Genomic DNA, 13,839 nt, shown 5'->3' with positions numbered 1-13,839 from the left:
CAAGGATTGTTTGAACATTGCGCTTGGCTATAGATATGTACCCTTATATATGTAATCCACTGTTGTGCTAAATGTAGCAGTGATCACAGAATAAAGGTATATGTTTGCAAGAAATCAGCCCAAAATTAAATGCCATCACGAGAATAAAGTGCTTTTCTTTTGCAACATTTAAAATAAAATTGAAAAGCATGCATTGTTCAGAGACTTCAGACTAAATTAAGTCTGTGCTGTAGAAATGTAAAATAAACACAAGATAACTTAAACCTAAAGTGTTATATGTTTTTCTCAGATTTAAGGAATACTCTTTACAAATGACTACATAATTGTCAGTATCAAATTTCACTGTCAATACCAATATTTCTTCTTTCTCTCATATATTTGACTGCTTCACAGTAATCTCCTGTAGCTTTTGGCTTTACTTCTAGAGGTAGAACTTCACCATCTGGTTATAATATAGTGGTTCATAATTACTGCTTAGGCTACTCCAGCCCTACTAATCCCTCAGAAATATTGAAGTGCTGCCAAGAGAAGGTGCTTCAGTAATGGATGCCATCTTGACAAACATGTAGCTTTTACATCAGCCAGTGATTTTAAACTTTCTACCTTCACAGAACACTTCACGCATCAACGTGACTGCCAAAGAACTCCTGTGCATTGCAGAGGATTCTGGAGCATTTTCTAGGATGCACAGAGACTTCATGTGGGGCGCTGGTCAGGTCTCATCACTGTTGTACATGTTGAGTGTACCCTAGAACGGGGATGGGCAGAAAGTAGATCTCCGGATGTTTTGTACTTCAGTTCCTAGCATTCCTGACAATTGGCCATGCTGACTGGGACTGATGAGAGTTAAGTTCAAAACATCTGGGGATCTACCTTCTGCCTACCTCTGGCCTAGAACATATCCAACACTGCAAAGTTAGGTACAATTAATCCATACATTTGTTCAGTTTTTAGTAATTTCAGAAAACTGAATATAAAGTAATCCTATTGCATGTCTGAAGTCTCTTTTCCAAATTCTCACACTCTAGCTTTATATTACTAGTAGTATGCTAGAAACCACCACTAAAACAAAGTGGGGAATGACACCAATGCCCAAATAAAGTCGTAGAGTTTTGTCCACATGAGCAAAGTTGTACACTGTGTTTATTAGACTATATACTTACGTGTCCATCCCACATAGGTGACCAATCTATATGAGAGCAAGCTGTCTTAATCCTAGGTTATCTAGGCCATATGTATCAAGCTGAAAAGTGGTAAGGAAATTTTTACTACCCACCAGGAAAAGATATGTGGTGTAATGATCATCTATAAGGCTTTGATTTACAATAGGAAGAAGGAACAATGGAAAACAGTGCATTCACAATGTATGTTGGTTACAGGTTGTATGGTGAACATAATGTATATACAAACATTATCCAGGCTCTCAAACTGGGTTAACAACCTTATTGCCAAATAAGTAGTGAGATGTTTTAGTGGCCTATATTACCAATCATATCCACAATTCTTGAAGGTTCTGGACAAGTGTTACATGCCAGTTTAGAGGTCGATGGCAGGGGTAGAGGGAGGAATGTTTTTAGCATAAAACTAACGTAAAACCCCCTTTATTTGTTGTACTTTAAATGTACTTCCTGTATTAACTGTGAAATATAAATCTAGGGTAGTCATCCCCCCCACCCCCTGCAAATTCATTAGTTCTGGCAAGTGACTCACTGAAACTGTCATATAAATCTGGATTGAACTGACTGCAAGGAAAAGGTACTGCCTTGGGAGATTTTAAACTACTTCTACATTTTACAGTTCTACACTCTACACTTTAGATTTGACACCAAAATTTTTTGTTAAAATTAGGTTCGGGATGTTTTAAAACTGGCTAGTCAACAGGCCACCTATATTTGACCACAGTCACATATTCCATGAGTATTAAAATTATTATTTGATAAGCAGCACCCTATCTTTTTACTTGAGCATGATGTCACCTAATAGCAATGGCAGAAGTCAAATGCCACTTGCTCCTCAGCCCTGCCAGAGTCAGGATCTCTCTCTCTCTCTCTCTCTCTCTCACACACACACACACACACACACACACACACTCACTCATTTAGGAGCAGATATCCCTGCCTTACAATGTATTTCACAACTCTGCCACATAGTCTGACTTCTTCTCCTTGCCATGTGCTATAATTCATGGAACACTTGAAAAGGGTTCAAATAATTAAGTTTGTGCCATGGAAGGGAGTCTTTTGAGAAGTCTTAATAGTAACGGACACAGATTAAGCAGTAGTTCTGATCCAAACCAGATAGTGCAGACATTGGGTCAGATAGTGCAGACATTGCTGCACTGCCTCTTTACCCATACCCTAGCATGGCACCACTGTGCCGTCCAAGAGTTGTATGACATTAGCCCATCCTTTTTAGATTGTAAGCTATTCTGGCAAGTACTTGTGTGTCATGCCTTGTTTATGCTTATACTTGGAAGCATTTATAATGGTGAAGAGGTGAACAGTTGGATGCAGGCACCAATACCTTACACAGCATCCTGAGAGAGATTAGGATGGCCAGAACCCATCTGTTGGTCTTTGATTGGCTTTTTTGATGATGGAAGGAGTCTTTGGGGCTCCTTGACACACTTAACATTTGTAGCTGTAAGCCATGAAAAAGGTATAGTGTGAAAGCAACCAACCTTTATGGATGTGGTTACATGTAGTGTGTGAAATGTTCCTTAAAATGCAAATAGAGCAGAGCTGCATTGTAGTAGCGGCACAAATTACTGTTCGATATTGCTTCATGTAAAGTAGAGGCTTAAGAAAGTGCTGTAAGGTAGAACATAATGGGCAAAAAAAAAAAAAGGCAAAAAAAGAGAAGTCCTTAACAGAAACCAATGCCACCAAAAGTAAGGGGTGGCAGGACGACTACTGTACAGGATTCATTAATACAAGATGTAACAATAACATATATAATACAAATAATTTTAAAAACCTGATGACTCAAAACGTCTAAAACCAAAATTGACCAGACGCAGTTCAACATGGGACCTTCATATTGAAATATGTTTGGCCAATTTTGTAACAGTTTTTAGATACAACATAATTACATCAATGTTTAGTGAAATTAAGAGCAAACTGAGCAACCAACAGTCTGGATCTTTGTATTCAAATTCTGCTAAACCTCTGTAGAATATGGGAATCCGCAGAATTTGAAACGCTTAAGGAGTAATCCTATGTATGCTTAGACAGAAAAAGGCCTACAAGTCCCAGCATTCCCCATGTTTACAGAAAAAATGTCTGTTACTCTCAGCATTTCCTAGCCAGCTGGGAGTTGTAGGACTATTTTCTGTCTAAACGTGCATAAGATTGTGCCCTTAGAAAAGTAAAATTTCCAGCAATGTTAAAGGCATGTGTGGGGAGGGGACTACAATTTTTTTTTAAAATGTATTTTTATAATTTCCTTTAACGGTGAACTTAGTTGGTCAGTTTAAACAAAGAAATGGGGCTGCCCAAAAATGATGTAGTGGTTTCTATATAATCAAGGACTCCCTAGGCACATAAAAGTATGCACATTTAAATTTTTATTTTTATTAACAACATGGCAACAACAACAAAAACCCACACATACAAAACCAAAATAGCATTGTGAGCTTCTAGGACCTGTGAGCTTCCAGGACTTACAGAATTTTGAGGGCCTAGACATAACAAAACAGTAGAGAAATTCTCATGTGATAAACCATGAGAAGTCAAGTATTATTTGACAAGATTGGGAACATTTGCTTACAACAGAGTCCAAAACTGAATAATTTTCAGAATGTGGCCCTCAGTACTGTAATACATCCCATTGTCTGGAGAAGGAACTTCAAGATTCACATTGGGTTCCTGTCTTTCTAGACTGTCTTCCACTGTCCCCAACCAATCAGTAACATCTTGAATTCCCCTCTCTTTTCTGTGAGAGGTGTTCCACTCCCATCTCAGGGTACAAAGGGTCTAAAATAATTAGAAACCAGGCAGATAAGTAGCTAGCAATTAAGCCTATGTCTGAGAGCAACTGAGCCATGGAATGTTGAAGCTGTTGAAAACTCCAGTATGGATGGGAGAGGGGGAATGGACCTGCTTGAGTCCTAAGAGCTTATAGTATCCTGAAGATGAACTTAGGGTCTGGCAGCAAGCCCTTATCCTGAGCCCTTTACCACATGGGGGAATGTTTCAGGTCGGTGCAAAAGAAAAAGGCTATCTTCCACAAGCTCCAAGTGGCTACAAGACTCTTGTTCCAAGCTGCCTACAGCCATGCACAGGAGAGCTGCTGTTTGAGTATGGGGATACACTGCAACCTGCCACATCTAATCTTAAAGCAGTAAAAAAAGAGCATACAGTAATGTATTTTGTATAACTTCGGCACATACAATTATACTCTTTGGAAAACTTATGAAAATTAAAAATGTAAACTAATTAGAAACATACCCAGTGTTAGAGATGGAGCCAGAAGCTCCTTGTACCCAAAGATAACTGAACATACTAATAGTTTTTGCCAGTTAAGAAAATAGTTTAAAAAATTAAGTGTTGAAAACAGAAACCATTAATATTAAGATAAGAAGTCTCTATTATCTCAACTTAGGAACAGGCTGCTCTCCACAACATTATCCAAAAACAGAAGGAACAGAACAGCAATACCTGTTAACCATAGGCACATACCAAAAATCAGTCCCTCTCTTTTTTCGAAGTTGAAAGCAGTTTGAAAAAGTATCTGTCTCCAGCCTTAAGAGACCACAGTATTAAGGATTGTTAGTAAATCTGGATCTTGAGTTAAAGTTTATAATAACCCTTTAGTAGTGTATTATCACCCAAGGTGTCATAATTACTGTGGACAACAACTACATGGGACCCACATCGTGACATTAAAAATAATAATTGAAACATGTCAAGTTTCTCTTGCTAAGCAAAATTTGTTTTTGGAAGATCAATAGGCACTGTACCTGGGCTTTCATTTTTCTCCATGGACTTCAGAAAATAGAAGGTTTGCACAGGTTGGAAAAAGCTACTTGTGCACATAGTATCATGTTTCTTGATTTGATATGTACATTTCTAAACATAGATCAGTTTCTTTCATGCATTGTAGAAAGTAGAAGAATATGAAGCAGGCTGATTTGAGTTTTTGTGTCTATAGTTTACAAAATTATAATTGCCTAATGTAGATCAGTCTTCCCCAACATGGTACTCACCAGATGTTTGGGGCTGCAACTCCCACCAACCCCAGTGATCATGGCAAGGGATTATGGGAATTGTAGTCCAAAACATCTGGAGGGCACCAGCTTGGGGAAGGCTGATGTAGCTTGTCTTAGGTAGTTACTAGAAAATCCTATGAAGAACTAAAGGACAGCCACAACAGTATTTTAAAACCTTGCTTGTCTTAGAATATTTCATAAGATATTTTCCCAGCTTTTCCTAACATTTTCCAATTGTGCATTTTCTCCCTCTCCCCCCACCCCACACACACTTATTTTTCTAGACATTCACATCTCAAGGGATACCAGCAATAATTAGGGAAGAGGAGTGGATTGGATATGTGATGTGATGATTGGGATGAGGGAGACAGTATATGAATGCAAAAGGGAGGAACTGGAACTATAAGCAAATACAAGTGTACAGTTTGTATTGTTTTTGCCTACAGAGCACAAGAAATTGAATCCAAATAACTTCTTTCTTCCTTAGCTTGCCCCTCTGCTTTCTAAAAATTTCTACTAGAAACATAAACACAATCAATGCATGCTACTAGGTGCATGTAGATTCCATACCAAATAGTGTTCGTATTTCTGAATCTGTTGAAAAATATAAACATGGGCCACTGTGTATAAATAAAGGGATATTAACAAAATACCTCATTATTTTCTATTTCTTCCACTCCTTTCCTCCCATTATTCATTGGGCACCCAGCACATCAATAACTTTGATTCCAAAATTGTTGCAAAAGGGGTTTCATTTGTTATAGATGGAAGGTAATCCATTCTGAAAATTACTTCATTTTGGAGTCTCTTCTGAGCAAAGGCCCCCAATCTTGTCAAATAATACTTGATTTCTCATGGTTTAGGTATGTGCTCTGAACAGTTCGAAGCCAGAATTAGTCTATTAAGCAAAATGAGATGGTTGATTCAATTCCATTCCTTCAAACATACATTAATGTCCTATTGAGCAATAATTCAGTTCTGTCTGCTTTCTAGAGAGATGTAAAAACTTTAGTAACTTTACACTTTTTGAATTATACTTTATTTAGTCTTGAAGATATTGGGAAGGAAGCTTGTTGGGTTTTGAAATGGAACTTTTTCTAACCTGAGTAAATCATACCAAACACCATGTCTTGCTGACTTGACATTATTCAGCCCTAAAGACCTGCTATGGTGAAAAATGTGTGCCTTGGATGGGACATAGGAATGCCCTGTGAGAACATGCTGCCATTGCAAGTGGCTGTGCAGTCACAGGAGTATGTGAGGAGGTTGCACCAACAAGAATTCATATATGCATTTTTATGCCTAAAAGTGAGAGTTGTTTGGTATCACGGACATTTGGATAATGATATGTTTTTTTCTGGCAAAAAAGATTTTGTGAAAGTGAATGAACAGTTCTTTGAAAGTGCACTGCTTATGAATTGTCCCTGATCAACAATTTTTGGAGTTCTAACAGATCACTTTCAAACAATTGAAAAGCCTAGTGTGAAGAACCGCTGGGGCTCATCACTTCCATCTGGGCTTCCACATGATGGAATTGGCCAAATCAGAGCAGCAACAGAGGGTGACAGCATGAACTGATAACATGCAAGCCATCACTCCTCCACAGTCTGTGCTGATAGACTAGATGATCAGCTGGGAGTGAGTAAAGACAGAGGGAGCTGGCCAGCCAGAGCAGAGGAGAGGAATAAAAGGCAGGAGTGCTGCAGGGTGCAGGGAACAGAGCAAGCTGAAAAGCAGGAGGAAAGAGCCGGAAAGGAGAGTGGATGGCCAGAAAAGGAATTTCTGTAAATTACTCAGAGAGCTTTGGCAGTATAGAAATGTAGAAAATAAATAAAATAAAGAAACCTGAAGTGGAGGCAAGTAGAAAGAGGAGTGATAGAAGAGATGCAGCAGGGGAAGGCTGGAGGGACAGAGAGAGTTTTATTTATTTAAAATGATCTTTAAAGGTAGAATCCTATTAACTTTTGTTTCTAGAAGCCAGAAGGAGGGAACTCTTGGGCAACTGCACAGACAGGAGAGTACAGCTCCCTGTACTCTTGAAGAGCAAGCTATCCAGATGGGAGAACCTATATCGGAGCCAAGGGCCCTTTGGCAGCTAAGCCAAGGGTGGAGACAGTGGCAAGTGGGAAGAGCAATTTTGCTAGATGAGACATCTAGACGAGCTCCAGGAGAAGGAGCTAATTGCCTATGGGTGAGCCAGAGGGACCAAGCCTGAGTGGGAGGAACCATCTCATGCGTATTTTGGAGCCCAAAGGGGTTATGTGCCTTAATTATAATAGCCAATAGCCAGTGCTGTAACTAGGCTGGAACTGAAATAAAAAGCATTTGGAACTCATGGATCAAGGTGGGTTTGACGTACTCCTTCCTAACGACCCACTCACACCTGGTTATCTTCTCTTGAAAATGAGAGCCTTTATATTTTATAGTTACATTCTAACTTGAGTAGGATAGAAATGTTAATTGAAGTGACCTCCAACCCTCTGCTAGAAAATAGCATTGGACCCAAACATACTTCTTATCAATGCACTGTATACCTCACCTACAAGGCCCTTGCAGGATCCTCCAGTCAGTCCTCTCCTCAATCCAAACCAAAACACGTGCTTAAACAGTGGTCTGAAAGTTCTACTGAAGGAAAAACTGCTACGCTTCTAGATAACCAGTTCCTGTACTCTCCCACACATACAGAAATAATGTTCTTTTCAACATAACCCTTTTTGGTAGCAGTACTCCAAAGTGTGTTTGGAAGGTGGCTGTCTACTACGTTTTGTTGGATAGTTTTATAAATTGTAACCCCTCAGAGCATGTAGTATACTGTTTTGATACAGTTCACTCTTGAGTGGCAACAGCCAGAGGAACAGCCTGGTACCTATTCTGATTGTCCTGAGGGCTTTCCAACCCATCCAAATGGTACAACCTGAAAGAGACAAAGGTGGTAGCAGATCACTATGATTTCATTGAATGCTCACAGTGCAAGTCTGGGCTCCAATTTACAGGAGCCTGGACTGTTTAAAAAGAAGAGTAAGCAAAAAAAAACACAAACCCTCCTCTCAGGCATAGTCCCTCAAAGGGATCTGGGTCCTCAGGGTGAGACCAATCTCATTTAATTGCAGGTTGTATGTAATGATTTCTAGCGGACCAGGGTATCCTCCTCTTCGCCCCTCCACACTCCCTTGGAGTGAACAAATTTATTTGTCTGTGGTTCTTCCTTGCAAAGAATTAATCTAGACACTGAAGGAAACTGCACTGTTGGTAACAATCTCCAGCAATTTTGATGTACATTAGCTTCCTGCTGGAATGAATAATTAGAGGAGCCCATTCTTCTTTGTGGTCCCACATAGGGGTTTTTGGCCTACGTAGAGCAACATCCGGAACATTCTATAACTAGACAAAACTTTAGTGAGAAGCCTAAAACCCGTATGTATGCTGAAAGGGGTGTGGCACTCGCCTTCCCACTCAGTTCCTTTTTGACTGCTATAGTGGAACTTTTGCTTTTCCTTGGCGAGAGCATGAGCTAGGCCTTTTCCCCCTTTATTTTCTCTTCTACTTTATTTGTTTGTTTGTTTGTGTGTTTTGGTCCATTCTGTGCCAGCAGCTGCCTTGGCCACTCTCAGGTGGGTGGCCATGGTGCAATGGGCATCCATTCAGATGTGTTCCACTTGTGGTAGTAAGCTACACCCATGGATGGGCACAACCATTGCCACCACTGCCTTGGTGAGGGGCATGTAGCAGATATGTGCCCCATTGCCAGTATTTCGCCAGGCAGGCACGCAAAAACCATTCATGTCAGCTACAAACAACACTGTGGGAGCAAGCCCTGTTGGTGAAGGATGCTGAGGCCAAGATTTCCAAAGTGCTCTCTGCTTGGTGTGAAAATACAGTGTGGTTATCAACAGGATGATAAATAAACTTTAAGGGAGGAGAAAGCTACTTCTTTGGATTTGAGCAATAGCAGAAAGCATATTATATTAGCTATTGAGCATGATAAACTGTCAAACCATGCTATGCCACAAATGTGAGGAAACTACACCATTTGGTATAAGAGACCTGTGTAGACAGCTTACACACCACCTGCTGGATCTGCTCTTAACTTACTGGAAAGATGGGCCAGGGTCAGATCCTACATGCAGTCCATTTGAGGTTGAGGACACTGGGGTGGAGAATCTGTCCTCGGTCCTCAGACCAGTGGTCTGATGCTTCCAGCAGACAGTAGTAATCCTGTCAGGAGAATAGAAGCAGGCTCATGAACCACGAGTGCCTTGTCCTCCATAGGGAGATGAGAATACAGCCTTTTTTGTTTTATTGTTGTGAGTATCCACATTGTGAATGGGATTAGGGCTTGCCCTCCTGAAGAGGAGTCCATCCCTTATAGATCTCCTGTTCACATTCGCCTGGTTGCAGAACAACTGGCACTGCATGGTGAAAACATCTATCTGCAGCAGTCTCCAGTGGTGGCGCAGGTGGTGGACAGTACATCACTTGAGGGCCCATGCACAAGGGCTGGTGCAGCTGAGGTCGTCTGCTAGCTCATTGTCTTTGCCAGCAAGGTGAATCACCATAGGAATGTTGGGTATGCACCTGTCCCAGAACTCCAAAGCAAAGACCAGGAGAGTTCTTAATCCAGTTCCATCTTGCTTATTTATGCAAAGCACAGTGGCCACATTGTTCCTAGCCACTTGGATGACCCAACCCCCAAAAAAGATTCCTGAATGGCTTTAATGATGGCCAGAAACTCGAGGGCATTTATGTGAAGCTTCAACTCCACCCAGCAACACCAGGCATTGAGCGTGAGTCTTGCAAAATAGCACCAGTGATGCATTCTACAGCTTTCGACATTTTTTCCCCTTCCAGATTTTTAGGACTATTATGGCATTGCTGCAATCCTCTGTATACTCACTTGGGAGTAAGCTCCATTGAACTCAGTCCTACTTCTGAATGATTACGTTCAATGAGTAAACCACATTGGGTTGGATACAGACTTAGTCATACTTCAAGTAGACCCATTGAAGTCAATGGAATTTAAGCCATAGTTAACTTAAGTCCCCTTGATTAATTCTGGAACCAGCCTATTGAGCTTTAACCAAGGCTGTTCCTCAGCCAGCTGAAATGCAACCTTTAACTTTGAATTAGAAATGCAGGCAATCTGACAAAGTAATGTTACCATTTAAACTGCTAGCCTTTGGGCTAGGAAAAATATTTTCTGTTCTCTCAGTGACTGCAAGGGCTTGAAGACCAAAAGCTCTACTCTCCATTTCCCAAGACTTGTTTTTAATCTGGGTTCTCTGCTTGTTCCAGTTGATTGGTATAGCCAAAATCATTGAACAAGCATTCTCCTACAGAGAGACTGGCACGGTTTCCTCTGTCTCCGCTTTTTTTCTTTTCTTTTTTTTAATTTGAGCTAATCTATCACAAGCAATAATAAAATTTGAAAGCCTTGTTATCACCTCATTCACTCGCCAGAAGACGATGGGCTGTCGCCACAATTATACTGGCAAGTGGCTTTGTTGAAGCCTGCATCTTGTCATGCCACAGCTTTCTACAGTAACAGAAGAGACATGTTCCAGTGTGACCCTGACCTCTTCATCTGTTATGAGGCCCCCAAGAAGCGTCTACTGGCGTCAACAGCAGTTCTTGTGTTGGGTTTCGGTAGCTATCAAGCTCTGCTATGAACTGGCTCAAATCATGGTATGACAGAGTGCAAAATGTGCACTTTACAAGAGCTGCTGTGTTTTTCACGGCCTTTCTGAGCTGGATCTCTGTCCTTCAACTGTGCTTGTGACTAGTTGGTCATAGCCATCCAAGTTCAACAGACATTACGCACTGGATGTTCGGGCTCAGACAGATGCCTCTTTTGGACTGCTGGTGTTGAGCTCTGTCATTGCCAAGCACCACCTCTCCCATTTCCAGGTAAGTCAGCTTGCTGTTCCCGTATGTGTGACTGCATAGAAACCACAAAGAAGAAAACCAGATTGTGTACATGTCATTGTGTTTCTTCAAGTGGTCATCTGCAGTCACACAACCCACCCTTCTCCCCTGACCCAGGTGACTTACTCTCACTCTGGTGCTTAATGATGGTCCATGAGGAACTGAGCAGGTTACACCACTTTAAGCATGTGTACTGATGGTTGAAGGCAGGCTGCCTGACAAAGCTCTTCAACCTATTTATAGAAAGTTCTGAATGTTGCTCTGTGCAGGCAGGCGCGCGCACACACACACACACAATTGCACAGAGAACCACTCAGAGAACCAGAACCAGAGTTACAGGTAAGCAGCCTACGCATCTCTGCTCTCCTGACCTCATATTTTTCCTAGCTTTCCTTGAGATGATAAAAATTAACTTCCTTAGAATTTCACTTCCTGTATTCTGACAATAATAATTTGTTATCTCTTAATGGCTTTTGCTCAGCTACTACTTTACTCACTAATCCTACATGGAGGCACTAGACACAGAGGCTAGACAACCCACTAAGTCAACCTTAACTTATTTTTTTTGCTAACCATGATTGACAGTAGTCAAGAACACAATTAGCTCGTATTCAGCCTTTGGCAAAATCATCAGAAATTGATCTACGGACCTACAGCAAGCTGGAGCCTTCCATGATACAGGCCTAGGTTTTCTCCATTGGTGCTGCTGAGATGTATTGGATGTGATCAGTTGATGTGGAAAATGCCTTATAAGTCACAGTGTCCTGGGCATAGTCATATACTCACTACCAAGAATAGCTCTACTGGTAGATGACATTAAGTAGATGTAGTTGCAGCAGAGAGAACCTTTGCTTCAACCATCACCGTCCTTTAGGCTTTTAACTCATGCAGTGCTCAGGCTGATTTGGCACAAATAATTTCCTGACAATGTTATGTCATTTCTAAGTCAGTCGCATATTCTAATGCTCATCCAAGCCTTGAGCTGAGCAGGTATTGGTATCCAGCACCTCACAGTTGAAAAACCTATTGGATTCATAGGGGTCAAAGACTGTATCACTTCAACAGTCTCCCATTCATGCAAAGATCTGGACCCCGTGTAATCTGAACTCTCATCACATTATGATCTGTTCATGACAAGTGCATTGTCTTCAATTTCCACTGGTCTCCAAGCCTTTTCAAAACAGCAAACACCTTGTCAACTTCGCTACTTTTGTTTGGCTAGTAATAAGCCAGGATAGCACCACATTGTTCATTGTGGCCATATAGTACTGACTCACTAAACATGGTGGGTGGTGCAGTCCGGCCTAGCTGCCACTGTGCCACAAACTTCAATATGCCCATCTACCTCACTAGACAAGGTAGCTTTGAGAATAAGCTTGGGGGACATCAGCAGTAGATAGCTCATGAAGGAGTTGACATCTTTGCAGACAGATGACTGTAACAATTGTATCTCTGTTCCTTGATCCTAGCCAGATTTTGCGCTGGTTGGAATAAATTGTGCCAGAAGCAGCCATAGCTTCAGTGATACAAATCAGGTCAGCAGCCTCACCCACATTCATTATGAGCCACAGCAGTGTAGTGGATATGTGTTGGATTTAAACCAAGGTGATCTGGTTTTTGGATCCCTGTTCAGCTAATCTCACAGTCTCACCTATTTCACAGAGTAGTTAAGAGAATAATATGTGTAGGTATGAAGGGAAAACATGTCTATTTCCTGGAGTATCTTACATGATTCAAAACACCGCTCCCTGCCCATTTTATCCTCACAGTCCTTGAGAGAAGAATCATTTGTAGTAATTGTTTTTAGACTACTGACATGGACCCAGAAGGCAATGCATCCAAGTAGAAATGCACACAGAAATCTGCCACCTCCCCTTTGAGGATCTTACCTTTTCTTTTTCCCCAGTCTTCACCCAAGCACAGTCTCTTGGTTATGCAGCTCTCTGTGAGTGTCTGTGTGTGTGTGTTTGCATGCACATGTGTGCTTGAATACAAGACTTTTCGCACAATTAGCAAGCCTTTACAACCTGAGAGTAAAAGTAGAACCTATCTCCCCAGTGCCACTTGAGTATGCTGGAGAGACTGAGTAACACATGACATCATGTATTATCTCTTTGGGAAAGGGGTGGGTTAGGGCTGTGCATCCTGGACTAGGCAAACCATGGACAAAACCATGGGCAGGTTGAATAAAGAACTCAAGATCTTCTGGGGACTACATGTGGTGTTTCATATAGAATATTACAGATAATGACAATGATGGCTTTAGTTATATAGGCATTTCCTAATTTTATTTATTGATTGATTTATATCCCACCCTCTGAACCTTTGAGTTCAGAGTGGCTTACAGTGGTTTTAAGTACAAGCATTCCTATAACCAGACTAAGAAAGTAAATGATGAGTGGGATAAAAGAGGCAATGTGAAATAAACACATGGTTATAGACACAGTCTGTTTTGTTAAAGTGTGGCAGTGCTGGTGTCCGTGCATCTCAGTGCAGGAGGCAGGTAGATCTTCATGCAAGGTCCTGGAATACTTAGCAATGCTAACTGGCAATGGGGTATATTGGGATAGATGTTTCAGAGCAGAGAGAGAGTGGTGGGGCTAGAACGCAATTCCTACTGTGATGGTACTTGACAGCTTTCTAACAACTGAAACTGCAATAAACCAATTTGTGTTGGATCTGTTTTTTGGTACAGAAGTTACCAAAAA

At 41.1% G+C, this 13,839-nt stretch overlaps 1 protein-coding gene across 7 annotated transcripts in view; it reads left to right on the top strand.

Moving 5' to 3' along the window:
• TDRD3 (tudor domain containing 3) overlaps positions 1 to 13,839 on the top strand; it is a 115,126-nt gene that overhangs the window by 83,034 nt on the left and 18,253 nt on the right. For 2 of the 7 annotated variants that reach the window (XM_084844867.1, XM_084844865.1), the window contains one exon: positions 612 to 7,174. The exons of 4 other annotated variants lie outside the window; for them this stretch is intronic. In XM_084844867.1, the coding sequence (XP_084700993.1) occupies positions 612 to 752 (141 nt within the window). In that variant the 3' untranslated portion in view covers positions 753 to 7,174. One more of the 7 variants, XM_084844869.1, reaches the window with a different exon arrangement.

Source organism: Heloderma suspectum, chromosome 3 (genome assembly GCF_057233095.1).
Source record: "Heloderma suspectum isolate Gila_16-S chromosome 3, 16-S_ref, whole genome shotgun sequence".
Classification (NCBI taxonomy): Eukaryota; Metazoa; Chordata; class Lepidosauria; order Squamata; family Helodermatidae; genus Heloderma; species Heloderma suspectum.
The sequence above is the reverse complement of the archived record's forward strand: the minus strand, read 5'-3'. Positions and strand labels throughout refer to the sequence as shown.